Source organism: Colletotrichum paranaense (assembly GCF_030867605.1).
Source record: "Colletotrichum paranaense strain IMI 384185 chromosome Unknown Scaffold_2.1, whole genome shotgun sequence".
Lineage (NCBI taxonomy): Eukaryota > Fungi > Ascomycota > Sordariomycetes > Glomerellales > Glomerellaceae > Colletotrichum > Colletotrichum paranaense.
This window is the reverse complement of record NW_026848960.1, coordinates 881,981-901,133: the sequence shown is the minus strand read 5'-3', so window position 1 is coordinate 901,133 and position 19,153 is coordinate 881,981. Positions and strand designations below refer to the sequence as shown.

Below are 19,153 nucleotides of genomic sequence, written 5' to 3'. Positions count from 1 at the left end.
TTACCCGAGGAGGCGTCGTCTGAGCTGTTCCGTGGTAAGCGCGGTCTGAGTATGGCGACATGAGCGGGAACTATCACGGGAGCCAGTTAATTAGACTGAGAGCTACTGATGACGTTGAAGGATTATCTGTGGCCCCATGTCTAACCTTCTCGGACTCGAGATACGCAAAGGTTCCGAATCGAGTCTGAAGGAGCGATGACAGATGTTTCAGTATCATTCATACATGTACGAAAGTCAAGTGGTAAGGTCCTGCATCGACTCAAAGATACTTTCTCCGTACAACCAACATACTTCATAAAAACAACACTCTCCGAGACCTTCCCGCCTTGGCGCCACGCTTCCAGGCTTACATCGTGCATGCATCGCCAGTACCTGCATCGCTGCAACCAAGCCAAATCCTCAACATGTTATCTACAGACGGGAAATGGAAGCTTACGCCTCGAATTCACTCTGTCAAATTTGTCTTCGACGCTCCGACTCCGGCAGATGCAGATACACCGGATGAGATCTTCTTTGACAACCCATTCCCTACGGACACCCCGGGCATGCCTAGGCGGTTTGTCTCCAAGACACCTACAACTCATGCTTCCGATCAAGAGGTCATCGGTCTTCAGATATCGAACACGCATGATGGAGAAGACCTCGATGCAAGTGTGTCATATGACAGACAGGCATCTGATGTGCCAACAAGTAAGGAAAGTTTGACACTCTCGACCGACAGTGGAACCAAGGTTACGTCTAGCGAATCACAGCCAGAGTCGGTCACTCATCTTCGTGGTCCTACTTGCGACGCGCCGGATGATGTGGAGTCGATCGTGTGCTCAGCCTGGGCCTTGATACTATCTTCATTCATCGAAAGCGAAGTAGTCAACTTTGATGTGTGCGTCTTAAGCAGTGACAGTCCTCAGCCCGCGAGCAGTGTGACACCGGTAACATTGTCTATTGACACTCAGACTTCAATTTCGGCAATTCTTCAGCAAATCACACACAAAAGAACCGTAATCGAATCAGCCAGCCAAGGGCTCGAAGCTTGCCATGAGACCGGTGGTGAACCATTCTTGAAAACGCTTATCAAGTTTTCAACGACTGTTAAACATCAGCAGCAGCCATTCAATGCTCCCAGTTCCGACTTCCAGCTTCACTGTCTCGTTGAAGGGAACGACCTACAATTATCTGCGACATTCAATGAGCGTTCCATTCCCAAAGCGAGAGTTCGTCTGCTGCTGAGTGATTTGGAGCACGTCATTTGGCAGTTGGCCAACTCGACAGGAGAGCAGTCCACTCTTGCAGACGTACAGATCATGAGTCCCGCGAGTCAGAGGCATCTTGTCAAATTGAATAGACCGTAAGTTTCATTTCCTGGCATTTTCAACTATTATAGTAGCTTGGTGCCTGTCTGACTTGACAAAGACTCCCGACAAGAGAAGAACATCTAGTTCAAGAGTCGATCGCACAACATGCCAGATCAAATCCTCAAGCACAGGCTATCTGCGCTTGGGACGGTGATTTGTCGTATTCTGAGTTGCAGCGTGCATCAGAGGCTCTTGCGACGCACCTTTCTAGTCTTGGGGTCGGACCTGAGGTGATGGTCCCGATCATCTTCGAAAAGTCTGTCTACAGTATTATCTCCATTCTGGGTGTGGTGATGGCTGGCGGAGCTGTCGTCGTCTTGGACCCCTCGCTTCCTGCAGCCCGGATCAGCATGGTCATCAAAGACTTGGATGCCAAGGTCATTATGTCGTCCGTCTTCGGCGAAAGCAAGATCCCATCACATATCCGACAGGAGAAGCGAGTTTTGATCAACCAGGCTTTCTTGGACCGTTTGTCGACAGCACGGCAATTTCCGTCAACGGAGATCTCATCTTCTCCTAGCAACGCGCTGTACGTTGTGTACACGAGTGGTTCTACCGGAAAGCCAAAAGGTGTTGTGGTCACCCACGAAGCATTTTGTTCCAGCGCCAAGGGTTTCACCAAAGCCATCCACCTCGACGCTCCCACTTGCCGGGTCTTACAGTACTCATCCTTCTCCTTCGACATTTCAATGCTCGAAGTCTTTGCTGCCCTGATGACGGGATCATGCCTTTGTATCCCATCTGAGGAGGATAGGATGAACAACCTTGCCAACTGCATCTCCAGCATGAAGGTCAACTGGGCGATGCTGACACCTTCAGTTGCAAGCCTAATGGTTCCGGAGGAAGTTCCAAGCCTCGAGGTACTGTGTCTCGTGGGTGAAGCATTACCGCAGGCTGTCGCTGACACATGGGCCGACCATGTCAAGACCATCAATGCTTACGGTCCGGCAGAGTGCTCCGCTATCACCATAGTCAGCGAGCCAAGGACTAAGGGGTTGAAGAGCATTTCTCTTGGAAGACCTCCCAACTGTGCCGTCTGGATTGTCCGAGAAGACGGCCAGCTTGCTCCGTTCGGTACTGTTGGTGAAATTGTGATCGAGGGCGCGCCTGTTGCGCGTGGATACCTGGGCGATGAGGAGAAGACAAGAGCTGTCTTCTTGGATGATCCCGATTTCCTGCGTGGTGTCGTACGACAGCCAATGCGATGCTATCGCACTGGTGACCTCGGAAGGATGAACCATGATGGGACTATCGACTTCTTGGGCAGGAAAGACACTCAGGTCAAGATCAATGGTCAGCGTGTTGAGCTTGGCGAGATTGAACATCAACTCAGGAAAGTTATAAATTCCGAAAAGACAGCGTCGCCTCCCGGGACGAACTGGGAGTTGATTGTAGAGCTCCTCCGCCCTCTTGGAGGAGAACATGGTATCCTCGCGGCATTCGTCGCCCCCAAGACAATTTCCGGGAACCTTTTTCATGCAGAAGCGCAACTTATTGTCGAGGAGTCTCACTCTCTGTGGGCGACGATACATCGGAAATTTTCGACAGCTACTGAGGAACTCGCCAGTGCTCTCCCTAGATACATGATACCAAGGGCAGTTGTGCCATGCAGCACATTGCCCCTGTCACCGTCAGGCAAGGTCGACAGGAAGACGCTCCGTGCATACGGAAACGCGTCGACGTCGAAACATCTGCTCAAAACGCCAAACAATAAGGAAGATCACATGCCGGTTGAGATTTCTGGGCCACTTTCTCCAGACTTCCCCGAGAGCGAAGAGGATTCTTCAGTCGGACAGCACACGCTAATATCCGACACATACCCGTCAACCGAAGCTTCAATGTCGCTATGCGACCCTTCACAGCCTAGTTTTACACCAACTGAGAAGGCGCTACGGCTGGCTTGGTCAGAAGTTTTAGGTCTACCTGAAGACTCGATCGTCCTCGAAGATGATTTCTTCAAGCTCGGCGGAGATTCCATCGGGGCTATCAGGATCGTAGCAGCTTGTCGTAAGCAATCACTCCAGATCAATGTTGCGAACATCTTCCAGAACTCTGTGTTGGGCAAGATGGCTCTCGTTTGTAAGAGTACGGTATCTGAGAAGCAGGCGGTGTCTCCTGTCCAGTTCATTCCGTTCCACTTCTTGCGGCGAGAGGACACTACAGAGCTGCAAAGTGAAGCCGCTTTCCAGTGCGACGTCGCTGTCGATGAAATTGAAGACTTGTACCCTTGCACGCACATGCAAGAGGGTCTGATGGCTGTCAATCTCACGCGACCAGGTAGTTACACTGGTCGATGGATCCATCCGCTACCTCGGGACGTCGATCTTGCGAGGTTCAAGAATTGCTGGGAGGATATCCATGCCGCATCACCGATACTGCGGACTAGGTTCGCAACGACGTCGACTGCTGGGTCTCTGCAAGCCGTTATCCGTGAGAAAGTCCGGTGGCTTTTGCACGACGATCTCGAAGCATACCTCGAGCAAGACGATGCGAACCCAATGTTTCCCGGAGACTCGCTCAATCGCTTTGCTGTGATCACGTCAAAGTCTGGCGATGTGACGTTCGTGTGGACCATACATCACATGCTTTATGACGGCTGGTCCCTAGCAATGCTCTGTGACCGTCTCAACGATTTATATCACGGCCGCGCTGTCTTGCCAGCAACTGACTACCGTAACTTCATCGAATACACTCAGAATATCACGGCAAAAACATATGCGAGTTACTGGAAGACAGAACTACAGGGAGTGAGCCCGTCAAGCTTCCCAGAAGCTCCCAAGCTTGGCCACCAGTCTTTCGCCCGAGCTGTGGTGCGCGATGAGCTTCGTATCAACATCGATCAGTCTTCAGGAATCACCATGTCAACAATCGTTCGAGCGGCATGGAGTCTCATGATAAGCCATTTCTCTCAGTCAAACGATGTGCTCTTCGGCGCAACAGTCTCAGGTAGAAACGCACCATTGGACAATATTGAAAGCGTCGAGGGTCCGACAATAGCCACAGTGCCTGTAAGGGTTCACCTCGACAAAGGGTCGGACATTCTTAACTTTCTGCGAAAGATCCAGGACCACGCCACCGCCATGATACCCTATGAGCAGTCCGGCATCCAACAGATCAAATCACTCAACGAAGACACTAAGCGCGCCTGCGAATTCCAGAACCTGCTCGTCATCCAAGCAGGCGGCGGCTGGGATGAGACTGGGCCTGGTCCCCTCGGGAAGCCGATCTATCGAGAAGAGTTTACCACCTTTCCCGTTACATGCGAGGCATGGCTTCATTCTGGACGGATTGAGTTTGCGACGCATGTCGATGAAGATGTGACAAGTCGACTGTTCGTCGCTCAAGCCATTGAAACAGTCAAAATTGTCATGAGTCAACTCGCTTGGGCTACATCTGATAGCTACAGACCTTCTATGATTGCAGACCTGGCCTTTGAACAAACCTCTACACCTATCCAACAACGAGCTTCTCAACCTCTCGAAGCAAGCAAGGTCTCGGCTACGCTCCATCAACTCATCACAAAGATGAGTCTGACACGACCCCAGAGAGAGGCAGTAGTCTCAACAGCCGAGTCGCTTTCTTACGAGGAGCTGGAAGATATGTCGACGGCACTTGCCGTCCAACTTGCCGAAAAGGGAGTCTCTAACGGCGACAAGATTCCACTGTGCTTCGAGAAATCTGTCTGGACTGTCGTTGCGATGCTTGGGGTCTTGAAAGCCGGAGCTTGTTTCGTGCCTTTAGACCCGAGCCAGCCCGTATCACGTCTAAGAAAGGTTATTACGCAGGTCAAAGCCAAAACAGTTCTTACGTCTGCATTCCAACAGAAGGCAACTGATCTTGGTGCTGTTGTGTCCGTGATCGTCAATCGCGATGCTCTTGGCGAGATATCCGGGCTTCAGCATCCGCGGCAACCACCAGCTCAAGTGACATCCAACAGTCCTGCATACATCATCTTCACTTCTGGTTCGACGGGAGATCCCAAGGGCATCGTCGTCTCTCATGCCGCGTTTGCCTCCAGCGCGATGGCCCATGGTTCTGTCTTCGGTATGAGCGATGAGCATCGTGTCTTGCAGTTCTCTGCATACAGTTTTGACGCCAGCCTTTTTGAGATTCTCACCACCCTCATCTATGGCGGAACCGTCTGTGTGGCCACTGAGAAAGAGCGCTTCGAGAATCTCGGAGACTTTGCAAGCCGCATGCGCGTCAACCTCGCGCTTCTGACTCCATCGGTGGCTCGCATCATTCGTCCAACAGAGATGCCGTCTTTGAAAACTCTAGTTCTGGGCGGAGAGGCTCCTGATGAGGACTTGGTCAAGAAATGGCTTGACGCCGGACTGACTCTCTTCAACGCATACGGCCCAAGTGAATGCTCCGTCATAGCTGCTTGCCATGCATGCACCTACGATACGGACCCGAAATCCATCGGAAACCCGGTCGGCTGCTCTGCGTGGGTTGTTGCCGCAGATGATGACACGGTGTTGGTTCCAAGTGAACAGGTTGGCGAGTTGCTCATAGGTGGTCCGACTCTAGCCGATGGCTACTTGAATGACAGTGAGAAAACAGCTGTAACGTTTCTCTCGCGACTACCATGGATATCTAGAGAGGATCGCATGAGCACAAATAGATTGTACAAGACTGGGGATCTTGTGAGGAGAGCCGTCGACGGAACTCTGGTGTACGTGGGACGAAAGGACCTCCAAGTCAAGTTGAACGGCCAGCGAATCGAACTCGGAGATATTGAGTCGCACATCGCTGGTTGCTGTTCCGTCAAGCGCGGTATTGTTGTCTTTCCATCGTCGGGACCATTCTCAGAACAACTTGTGGCGGTTCTGGAGCTCGAAGAAGAAGATGGCGAGAGACGGCCTGGTCTCCAACATATCATGACTCGATTTAATATCATTGCAGAGGAAGTTCGTCAAGAGTTGACCGGAAAGCTTCCGAGCATCATGCTCCCGGCACACTTCATTGACGTTGCAACTCTCTCTGAGGAAAGATTTCCACTTTCGACCTCAGGCAAGGTTGACAGGAATAAAGTCACAACATGGGTCCGAAATCTGTCCGTCAGAGAATCTCAGATCCTCGACATTTCTGCACCGATACCAAGTACAGTGGCAACCATTCAGCCTCACGAGCTCCCTGCCTACGAGCTGGCACAAAAGGTCACAGATTTGGTGTCTCGAAAGACCCTTTCGTCGAGGCCCCGACTAGACGATTTTGACGATGTGCTGTTACAGACTTCCGGTCTAGATTCTCTCAACATGATGTCGCTCATGCACTTCATTCGTCTGAAGTACAGTGTCAGAGTCAGCATGCAGCTGCTCATGGACGAGCAAATGAGCATCAGGAAGCTGGCAGCTTTCATCACCTGTGCTGCTTCCAACGGCCTAGTAACGTTGACATCTTCGAACAGCAACTCTGAGACTCGGCGGATCGATTTGATGAGTGAAATTGATCGTCTTGACGCGGGGCTTCAGGAACTTCCAGGCATATTGTCTAGAGATGTCCAAGGTAGTTTGACCAAGAAGACAGATGATCTCAGGGTTTTCCTTACTGGGGCAAGCGGATACCTGGGTACTCAAATACTGCGAAAACTTCTGGAGCGGCGCGATGTTGCCTGTGTCACCACTCTGGTACGCGGAGCGACACTCCAAGCAGCGAAAGATCGCGTGATTGAGGCTGCGCAAAAGGCTCTTTGGTGGACCGAGTTCCACGAAGACAAGCTGGACGTCTGGACGGGGGATCTCACGAAGACTATGCTCGGCCTTGGCCAGAAACGATGGGACTTGTTAAGCGATGGACACACATTCGATATCATCATTCACAACGGTGCGATTGTCCATTGGAACAAAAGTTATGCTGCCTTGGAGGCGGTTAACATCCATTCAACAGTTCAGCTCCTGGGCATTGCTGTTCAGAATCCTGCTTTGCGATTTGCTTACGTGTCTGGTGGACGACAGTGGAAGAGTGCCGAAGAACGGGACGAGGACATCGCGCGAGAGCTATCGGACTCTATGGGCTATAGCCAGACAAAATTCGTTGCCGAGGTTCTCGTCAAGAGAGCTGCGGAACGATGTCCAGTATCACAGCGGAATATTGGCGTCTTCAGGCCTGGGCTTATCATCGGGACACCCGCAGAAGGTGTAGCAAATTTGGACGACTACATCTGGAGGCTCACGGCTGCAAACATTGAGATGGGCATCTATAATGCGGACGAGGAGCAGGCATGGCTGCATCTCTCCGATGCTGCTACAACTTCGGAAGCTGCCATTCGCATCGCATTCAGTCCAGAATCATCTGCTAGTCCGGTGACACAGCATGAAGAAGGAATGACTTGGGGGACGTTCTGGACTTTGATCAAGGGCATGGGCTACGACATCCGTCCAACACGTGCTGCCAAATGGCTGTCAACAGTCAGAAACGATATCTCGAATCGGAAAGAGGAGCATCCCCTTTGGCCGCTGGCTCACCTGCTCGAAGATGGTAGCATGGAATGGGAAGAGGTGACCGAAAGCCACGATATGTGTCCGTTGCAGCTCAAGGTGGCTTCGAAGAAGAACGTGGAAGCTCTTGTGAGGGTGGGTTTCCTGCCGGCCACGCGTCGAGCCCAGGATATTCAAGTTGTCGGGGGCACGTTTTCTAGGACGTGAATGAGCCGGATACCTTGTTTGTAATTGTGGAGTTACGGAATCGGACTCGTTTAGAATAGAGATGCCTAGAGCAATATGCAAGCTGTCAGCGCGAGGTATTGTGGTTGCAGCATGAGTCGGCGGCTTGTTGTTCCATGTCTATCGAGTCTTACTTGAATTGTATCTTGGCGCGTAATGTAGCTACTGAGATGAGACCCCTGTGCCCGTTGTGGTGACGTAGGTAGTGCACTATCACTAGGCGAGATGTTTAGCTTGTCATTCACGCCCTTGTACAACCAATGGCAGCCTAAAAGTACTGACAAAATTGAAAAGTCGTTCATCTAATCTATATCCCTCAGTCTCCAGAAACATATAACTTGGTTCATCTCAAGATCATAAACTTTTCGAGGATCACGACCTTTTTTATACGACAATGGACGACTCAGTCACTATCAAGGCACAGTGCATGTGTAAAGCACACACATTCTCCGCTTCACTGCCGAAATCCGCACTGCCGCTCAACGCGTCTTGCTGCCACTGTACGTCGTGTCGCCGACTGACTGGATCTCTCTACAATCCTGCCGTCGCGTGGCCAGACGCCTCTGTAGACCTATCTGGCCTGCGGAAATATCCGTTCTCGAAACACTTTGATGTTTATTCGTGCGGTACTTGCTCGTCACAGCTCTTTGCCCGTGGTCACAATCCTAGCATCGCTCCTTATGTCACAACCGGCGCTTTAGAGAACATCCCTGGTCTTGTCAAGTATGACAATCACATGTTCATCGGCGACACCATCGATGGCGGCCTTGCGCCATGGCTTCCGAAAGAAGAGAATGGAGACCCGGTCAAGCGCTGGAAAGGGCATCGCAACAGCGAAGAGGTTCCATTCGACTGGCCGGTCAGCAAGTCAATCCCTACCGCTCGGCTGAATGCTAGCCCTTTTCCAACGTCGACCCTGTTCCACTGCCACTGCAAGGGCGTCCGGCTATCGCTGCGAAGCGCGGCGGACTTGGAGGCAGATCCGGCGAAGGAATCGACCTCGACATGTGTGGATCCCAAGACGCTCAAGTTCAAGGCATGTTCCGATTCGTGCAACTCTTGCCGCCAACACTTCGGCTCAGATATCATCGCGTGGACCTTTGCTCCTCTCACACACATCAACTTCAGCACTGAGGCCGCTTCCGCGCCGTCTCAATTCCCACAGACGATTGTTAAGCTCAAAGAAGCAGTTCTATCCAAGACCAAAGACCCACGCCTCGGAACATTGGCGGTTTACAATAGCTCTCCCGAGGTAGAGCGGTACTCCTGTTCAGTGTGTTCAGCCAGCATATTCTACGCCGTTTACGACCGTGAAGACATGGTTGACATCGCAGTTGGGCTGTTGGATCATCCGGATGGCGCACGCGCTGAAGGACTGTTGGCTTGGAATTATGGCCTGCTTGGGTGGACAGCGGATGCGGCAGGCGGATGGCGAGAAAAACTGGTTGCGAGAACGAAGGCCTCCATGAAGGAGTGGGCCAACTCCTTGAACGGAAATCAGAGCACCAACGACTAAGCAGCAGGTCAGAAGCATCTGAAAGAATCTCGAAGTCCTCGATGGCCGGACAAAGAGGAGGCTGATCGAGGCTGGGCGACAACCTGGAGAAAAATCGTAGGGCGCTACACCAGGCTTCACAGACAACACTGCAGGGGGTAAGGTCATCAAATCATCAGCGTCGATGGTTTAGTGGTAAAATTCTCCGTTGCCATCCAGCAGCGTCGGGGAGCCGGGGGTTCGATTCCCCCTCGACGCAATCTTTTGGTTTTTGACGGTCGAAAACGTCGTGCGATGAGCTATGATGATCGGCGATGTGTTCAGCCTGCATTTTTACACTTTGTTCATTGTGGTGGCTCTTTAGAGTTGTATGTAGTGCCTCGATGACCCTTTCTCTTTGTTTCCTATCAATATCTTCCTATGTTATTACCATAAGCGAAAGACAGAAAGCTCTCTATTTGTGATTGCATAATCGCTCGGCACCGCCATCGTTGACAGAAATAGATTTCCAAGACCCTCCGTAGCAAGTAGAGAGTTATATATGATTCCGATTGGAGATGCAGCAAGCATAACTGAGGTACCGTTGCTGACAGATAATAGCTTCGGTGCCAGCCTCATGAGCCTTAAGCCCTCCATGGACGGCTGCCACCTATATTTGACTTCATTCGGTGTGTAAAGAGGATCTTCCGCTGGCTTGAGCACGGCTTTGTCGATATTTTCAGGGAATGGCATTGGATCCCGCGTGCCCGTGTCCAACAAAACTTGCAAATTCATTAGCTGCGTGATTGAAGCATTGTAGATGATGAGCTCGGCAGCCTGTTCCGGTGTCTTCACCTCGATTGGCCTAGACGCCAACGTCTTGGCCCAAGTCAATGAAATGTCTTCAATCTCTCCGTCAAGAGGCATATCAGCTTCTCTTGCAGCATCTGGATTGTCGCACTTCCAGCGCCATCTCCAGTCACGTAGATCCCTTAGAAGCTGATCGATTTTGTCACGGGCGGCCTCTATCTCATTGTTGAATAACGGTCGATTGCGTGATGCGATAGAAAGAGTGAGACCGGGAATATCGACAAAATGGTCCATCAGCAGGTCGTGGGAGGTCTTGGGTATGTATCGCCATGGGATAGTTTTCCACGTCGTTTTTTCAAAAAAAGAGTGATCATGTTCATTGAAGGAATTGCACGCCTGACGCCACAGTCAATTCTATCAGTACATGTGGAGGCCACAAGTATTCAGGAAGTCAAAGAACAAAGCCTAGAATTCTCTTACATGAAGTGCCCGAATTTGGCGTAGATAGGTCAACATTGGCTCTTGCTGAAAGCATTCTGGCCCACACATTTCTATAATTTTCGACATGCCGTAATAGTGAGGAACGTTGGGCACGTTCTCTACCGCATACTGTATTTGTTAGAATAGGGACTGTGACAATAGGCGCGTGCTCTTGACCGAAGTTCCTTTTCAAAGACTTACTTGGTATAGACTAAGGATAATGATTGTGAAGGCCCACCTCGCCAACTCCTGATTGGACTTCGCTGACACAGCGTGATGCAACGCTCTGATTACCTTGCCATTCAACTCGTAACCCTCGGCCACCATGCTCGGCTCGTTGACAGAATTTCCCATGAAGCCGAGCGCAGTCGCTAGGCTTCCCGTATAATCGGCTCTGGCCACATCTGAATCTAATTCTCCGTCTAATGACATTCGAAAGAGAGGTTTCCAAAACGGAGCCCAGCGGTAGTGAGCTACAAGATGGGAAAACGCCATCCGGTTACGAAAAGCTGTGAACGGGAGCTCTGGGACGATGTTCTGGTGAATAACAGTGCTCGAGCTCGTGTTTGAGACTCTGACTAGTTGTTGACTACCACCAGCATCGCCAGTGGCGGCAAAGTTTTGCATGCGGAGCGGCAACTCGTAGCCCAGGCATTTGTGGCCGGATTTGAGACATCTCTCACATGCAGGTCGAGCTTTGTCTAAGTGTTTTCAAGTGCGCGTAAGTGACATGACCGTTTATGAGCTGGACAGGCTAGAATTGTAACAGAAAGAGCACGACGGACATACCACACTTGACCCGTCTTCGTCGACAGGTATGACAGTAGCCGCTAGTTGGCGGACGCCCCATGGTGAAACGTATTTCTGGGTTAAGTGTTTTAAGTCAAGTGAGAATGCTTACGATGGCTATGTCAACTATGAGCCCACCGAAAATGCTTGCGAAGAAGATTCAGGAAACGTGTCGTCGTAGAAAAGCGAGACGGACTTAGCATAATATATTGCTTCTGAATCAACAATGAAAGAGAGACCCCCAGTCTTGGATGTTGTCGAATAGACCTATTCATATTGTCCCAATATCCAAGTATCAGAATACCCACCTCTGTCTTCAGTGCCGGACATCACGGAGACGTGGGGCGAAAGAGATCGAGTAAGCAGAGCAGGCGGCAAAATCCACTTGGTCGCGCGCGCGCTGCAAGTAGCAAGGCAGTTTTAGACTATTTAGTCATCCTAGACAACGTAAGGTAAGCCGCACTCTAATTCTCTTCAGTTCTGATGCATCACTTGGCAGCAGCCAGTGGGGGCTTCGGACTATCTGCTCATTGGCCAGGCTCATGCTGACTGCAGCTTCATTTGGTTATTCGTTTTCTAGTCCAATCATGAAGACGTATTTGAACATGCACGCAAAGATCGCCACGGGTACTTTTTTAAGATAATCACGAGATTGTATGCCGAAAAGAGGCGCTGGTCTCATCGGTGCCTCCATTCACTTCCTTGCCTTCATGGGTAATGACAGCATCGTTGCGATGGATCACAGGTTAACATCAGCCCGTATTTGATTGTTTACCTATTTCGTGTTGGCATTCTTTGGTTAGCATGTTACATTGAGGTAGTCGGCGATCTTGGAGGTTGGTCGATGATCCACCGGAACTTATGATGAAGGGCTTATTGTGCATTTGATAAGCATTTGGTCTAGACGATCTGCACCTTTGATCATATACATTTACCAAAAATATTAGTCTATTCTGTTTTGGAAGGTTTCGGGTTCATACCCTGGTGAAACGATGAGGGAACACTCCCTAGATCCTCAAGTAGCTATACTTCCCGCAAGTCCTGAACAGCTGAGGTAGCAGGAATTAAAGGAACAAATATAAATAAGTGTATCTCAGCTATTGATGCTATATCTCTGATAATTCCTTAGTGGCCTTCTGACTCACTCACGGGTGGCTTGGTTCTCCATGATGAACACATATGCGACCTGATTCGGATGTGGCTACGAAGCAACTTGCACTGCTAAGGCACACAGATCCAGGAAACGTTAGCCAACATTTGCCTCCAAACAATACTCTGAAAGTATAATTGTGTATTTGCATACATCCTTCTCAACGAACACTCCGAGCAGCGGTCTGATCATAGTCACAATCTTTCATGTGCCGCAAAGGCCAAGAGCTGGCCGAGGGTAGTCAAGTCCAATGAGGGAAGGCTGTATTTAAGCATGGTTGCGTGAATGTGGGAGCATTGGTCTAGAAAGGGTCTCTCAGCTTAGACGTAGAGCCAGCCAAGTCTAGTACTAACATCATTAATTCACGTGTTCCATTTCTTGGGCGCAAATAATGTTCACAGCTAAAGTCGATGAGATAGAGACTCTGCGAAAATACCTTACTTCATTAAGTAGCTTCTGGCAATCAGGCAGAATGTCAAGAGTAATACGTCCATATTTCCGTTAACAGCGTTGGCGCAAGCCTGCGAGATCATCCACTCGGGCTAACGCTTGCTTCTTGTAAGCCTACCGGCAAGTCCTCAATGATGTAGAAGTCATTGCATGGCTGGTTTACTTGACATATAGCGAGCACTAAGTACTGGGATACCCGAGAACTACGAGTTGGTAAACTCAACATTTGATGCTGAGCAAAGAGATCTCTATTACTCGCAACTAAGAGGTAAGTCCTGCAAGTGAAAAACTGCAGTTTCGTCTAAAATTCGAATTGTTAAGGCGCTGTACGGATACCATTGCAGAAGCACTCGCGTTTGTTCCTCTCTCAAACTTCACCCAGTCGGATGTTACTGGCAAACTACTATCTGCTATCAACAGTGGCACCGCTCAGTACCTCCCCCAGAATACTGACCAAGTCGTTAAAGACGGATACTCGAAACACGTACAGCAAATTCTACAAATGCACCAACGTAATTCCACGGCCGATGTGGAGCTTCTTTATGGGGACGGTGGACGCTCAGTAGTGAATATCTTATTAGTATCCCTATTACAGGGTAATTAGTTCGAACCGTGGGTTAACGAAGAGATTAATTAAACTATATAAATTTTTACGTAAGTATAAAAAAGAGGTTCTAACTATAGGTTAAATAAGCCGTAATAATTATAAATAGGGGCCGTAATTAGCCCCTATATTATTATTATATACCGGGGTTAAATTAAATTTCTAATTTAATATTAACTTTTTTTTTTATCAATTTATTTATTATAATTAGAAATATAATTTAACCTCGGGCCCGTTTATTAAATCGTCTTTTTTTATTTTTTTTTTATATTTTCTTTATATAACTTATTTTTTTATTTATATATTAATTTTTTTATTATTTATAAATTATTTTAACCTCTTATTAAGTATTATTTTTATAAAAGCGTTAGTAAAGTTATTATTATTATTAATTTAATAGATTTTAAATATTTTATACTTTTTATATAATTACTTAAGGGTTATAATATTAATTATAAGCTTTTTTTTTTTATAATCCCTAATTTAATAAAATATTTATATAATAAATAAGAATCTATATAGGTAACTATTAAAATTAATAAAAAGTTAAGTTAATTAATAATTTTCTTTAGTATTATTAAAATTACGTAAGCGAGGTTAATATTATTAATTATATTATAAACTTTTAACGTTAATATATTTCTTATTATTTATTTATTTTTAATTAATAAGTAATAGATTATATTACTATATATTATAAATTCGCTCTTACTTATATTCTTATTAACAAAAATAATAATATATTTTAATTATAAAATAAGGTCCTCGTTATTTATAAATAAGCTATTTATAAAAATGTAAAACTTATTAACTACGAGGTTAATTAGGTAATAAACGAGACCTTATTTAAAATTCGATTATTATTACTTAAGCTATTTATTAAGTACCTCGACGTTTTATTTATTTAGTTTTATAGCTTATACTACTTTAGTATAGTTAAAAATTACCTTAAGTTAATATATATTTATAATATATACTCCTTATATAAGCTCTATTTTATATTATTTTTTAATATTAACTATGTTTAGATTAATATAACTAATCTTCTCGCCCTATTCTTTTTATTAAAAAATAACGGTTTTTTTTTAATTATAAAAATCCTATTATTAAATATTAATAAATTATTTATTATAAGGACCTTTTTTAATTTTATTACAAAGCCCGCTTTTTAAAGCTTTTTATTCTTTTTTTTTATAAAATTAATATTAAATAGGCCTAATATATTATTAGTTTATATTTTAATAATTTTAAATTAATTATTTATATACTTAGAAATTAATAAGTACGGGTCGTATATAAATATAGCTATTAATAATTAATTAATATAAAAATTATAATAAGTAGCTTATTAATAAGTACCCGATTTTATAAGCTTATATAATAGTTTAAGTACTTTAATAATCGTACTTTTTAAGTACTTACTAACTATTTCTTTTAGTAAATAAGCTAGGATTTTTTTTATAAGCCTAAGTAATATTATAGCTCTAAATTTTATATCCCTTTTTTTATAATAATATTATTAATATTATTATTAATTATTAGCTATAACGCTATATTATAAGTAATTATATAAGTAGCGTTACTTTTTTAACGTCGCCGTACCCCTAAATTACGTACTTAGATTTTTTATATAATTAAGGTGTTTTTTTTTTTTAATTTTATGAACTATTTATAATTTAAATATATAAAGGTTTATATACTTTTTTAAATTATAAAAGATAAATCGATAGACCCTTTAATTACGTAAAATATCTATTTTAATAAAATCTAATCCTTTATATAGTTTTTTAATAGTTATAATTACGCTTTTTTTATATAGTTTAATTATTAGCTCGAAATTAGCTTTTTTTTTATTATATAAAAAGTATTAATTACCTCGTTATTAATAATAAATTGCTATATTTATACTTATTATTATAATTTTCTACGACGTCTCGTTAATAATATTAATACTCTTTTAATAATTTCCTCTTTTTTATTATTTATTAATATTATTACGACGATTTTATTAAGAATAATATTTTAAGTTTTTATTACGGGTTATATATTTTCTCTTAGCTCTTTTTTTTTTTATAAATTAAAAATTACTTCGCTAAGATCCTTATAATATAGTTTAATTACTATAATTAATATTTTAAATAGTTAGTCTTAATCTTTCGTAACTATATAAGAGCGCTCGTTAATTAAAATTAATTTATATAGCTTAGCTTATTATTAAATAATTTCGTATTATATTTATATATTTAAATTAATTCCTATATCGGGCCTATTATACGTAATAATTACTTCGTTAATTTACTTTTTTATATTTATTTTATATAGCGTTCGTATTACTTTTTTAACTACTTAGGCTCGTTAACTTACGTTTAGTAATGATAATAAGGCTAAAGTCGTTTTTAAATATATTCTAAATACTAAAAGCGTTAATATAAGCTTATTAAGCCCTATAATATCGTTATAATATTTAAATACCGTTTAGAAATATTCGTTATTATTAAAATCGGGATTTTCTTTTTTAATAATTTTAAATACTTTTTTTAATTATTAATATACCCTTTTTATTTTTTTAATACTATAATATACTTTAATAAGTACGATTTTTAACTATATACTATAAGCCGTTATATTTTTTTTTAAATTTTATTAATTTAAAATTAGTATTAGCGTCGGTTTTAATACTATTTAGTAGTCCTTAATATATATTAATTTAGCTTTTTTATAAAGCTATTTATATTATTTTTATTTATAAATTTTATAAAGATTACCTTATTTAGAATAATATAACCTCGTTAATTATATATAAAACCGGTTAACTATTTAAATAAAAAATATTAATAACGATCTCCTAATTAAAGTTAAGCTTATTACGTAATTTAAATTTAAATTTACATAAGTATTACGACCCGATATATATAATAAGGCTAGGGTCCCGCCCCACGGGACCTATAGCAGCTACTATATTATATATATAAAAGTACGGATTTAAGGTAACTCCTCTCGGAATAGAAGAACTATAAATAAATTATATAACTATAATTATATAATAAGATAAAGAACAGAAGCCCGTAAATAAATAAGATAGACGATTATAAATAAGTAAGACGGACGACCGTTTAATAAATAGTTAAATAATAATAAATAAGAACGTTATAAAAAATATATTTAAAAAACGAAATTTATATATAATATAGACTTAAGCTGGGCTTAAGGATAGACTTCTTATAGCTTTTTTAATAATTAACTTAGTACTAGATTTTATAATTATTTTTAGCTATTCTTATTAAGAACCTCTTTTAATAAGACTATAATTAATTACCAAAGCCTTACTTATTTTATAACTTATAAATATAATTTTAGGGAAGCTATTTATAACTACGATACTATTTATTTAGTATTTACCGCTTTAACTTTTATTAATATACTTATTATAACTAGTTAGTTATAATACTTTAATTACTCCTATTTAATAAGTTTATTCTATAAAAAACTAACTAAATAGTATAAATATATCGACCGTTAGTAATAATAATATTACGTAGCCTACCTAAGTAGTTATACTTATTATATAATAGTTATACGATATAATACTTAAATTTAAAAATAAAAATAAGTAGCTCTATACTTAGTTCTTAGTACCCCAACCTTTTTTAGTACTTAAAGCTAAGTACTCTAAACCGGAACTTTACGATAGGTCCTTAAATATACTTTAAGGATTTCTTATTTAAACTAGGGCCTACTTATACTATTACGAATTTTTTTTTATTACTAAAATAAATAAGGTTTATTATATAGTATCCTTTTTTAAAAAGGACGCCCTCGCCTAGTTTAAACCTTTTATAAAAAATTATTTTAAAAATAAACATAAGATCTAAAAAGTAAATATTAAAAAGATCTTTAATAATTATAATAAGTTTAAAAAAAGACTTAAAGAAACTTTTAGTAACCTCAATAAAAAACGAATTACTAAGCAAAGGCTTATAACTTTTATATAAAAGGGGTTAATTAGTAAGTACGTATTTAAATTTAAATAAATTATTTTTAAACTTAATTAAGGTAATAAGGTACTTATAATAGCTTTTTATTACGGCCTAAAAAAAGAAGTTAAGGATAACCTCTCTTAATAAGAACGACTAGATAAGCTTTATAATTATATTAATATAATAATTAAGATTAATAATTAACTCTATAAGCGACGTTTTAAATAAAAAAGATAAAATACTTAAAATAACTAAGCTAAACTTAATAATAAACGTAAGTATAGACTAACGACTATTATAATAGGGTATTATAGCAAACTAATAAACCTTAACGTTATTAAAAAAAAATAACCTCGCTAAAAAAAGGACTTTAAATATTATAACTATAATAAGCTAAGATATATAACTAAAAACTACTAATAACCTAAGTATATTTAATACTAACTTATTCTAAAAAAGCGAGCTAGTATTATAAATAAAAAAGTCCCCTATAAATAACTCTTATAAATAGCTTACTACGATAATAACTATCTTATCTATTAAAATAGTAAAAAATAAATAAGATAGTACCTAAAATAACCTAAAAATATAAAACAATCTAAATACGATACTATACTATTTATTAAGACCTTAGTAATAATAATAAAAAAAAAAAGAAATACCCGCTTACTAACCCTATACTCTTAAAGAAAATAATATTAAATATATTATTATACTCTTTTAAATTTATAAAAATATAAAAGAAAAAGCTAAAACGGACCTTATTACGAGGGATATACTTTACTTTTTTAAAGGACGAATTAAGTAAAGATTCCTAGCTAATATAAAAAAGTAACTTTTTAAATTTAAAAAAAGAGGACCTAATATTAAAGAAATTATAAATAACCTCGTTAATATAATACGACGAAACTATATAAACTAAAAATAATTTATTAAGTCTAAAAAAGAACTCGATTCGGACTAAATCCTAACTAAGTCTATTTATATAATACGATAGGTAAATACTAATAAAAAATTTATTTATAAAGTTAAAAAATAGCTCAAAGAACTCTTATATAAAAATAAAATCGAAATAATTAAAAAACTAACTTTTAATTTTAAAGTTATAAAAAAAAAAATTAATTTTAACCTTAAGAAAGAAGAAGATATTAAAATAGGAACTAGCTCTTTTTATTTTAATAAAATAAAATTATTTTATAATTCGGACGAACTTTATAACGTCGCCCGACGACGTACTTAGATAGAGATCGATTATAAAATACTACTTAGTATTAATAATATTAGTTTTAAAAAGGACGATAATAAATTATAGTATAAATATATTTATTTATTTAAGGATAACTAAACTATTTAGTTCTATAAAACTAAAGAACGTAAGAAGGTCATAATAACCCCTATATAA

General features: G+C 41.5%; 2 protein-coding genes across 2 annotated transcripts; one reads left to right on the top strand and one right to left on the bottom strand.

Annotated features, from left to right (window-relative positions):
- Positions 1 to 223: 223 nt before the first annotated feature.
- CPAR01_02174 (amino acid adenylation domain-containing protein) lies at positions 224 to 9,533 on the top strand (the record flags this gene model as incomplete). Its single annotated transcript, XM_060486462.1, has 4 exons — positions 224 to 241; positions 345 to 1,345; positions 1,411 to 7,927; positions 8,661 to 9,533. The coding sequence occupies 4 exons, from the start codon at positions 224 to 226 to the stop codon at positions 9,531 to 9,533; spliced, it is 8,409 nt and encodes a 2,802-aa protein (XP_060353790.1).
- Positions 9,534 to 9,938: 405 nt separating this feature from the next.
- Positions 9,939 to 11,631, bottom strand: CPAR01_02173 (uncharacterized protein; the record flags this gene model as incomplete). The annotated part of the gene is made up of 4 exons (XM_060486461.1): positions 9,939 to 10,613; positions 10,782 to 10,910; positions 10,983 to 11,482; positions 11,571 to 11,631. The coding sequence occupies 4 exons, from the start codon at positions 11,629 to 11,631 to the stop codon at positions 9,939 to 9,941; spliced, it is 1,365 nt and encodes a 454-aa protein (XP_060353789.1).
- Positions 11,632 to 19,153: the final 7,522 nt, after the last annotated feature.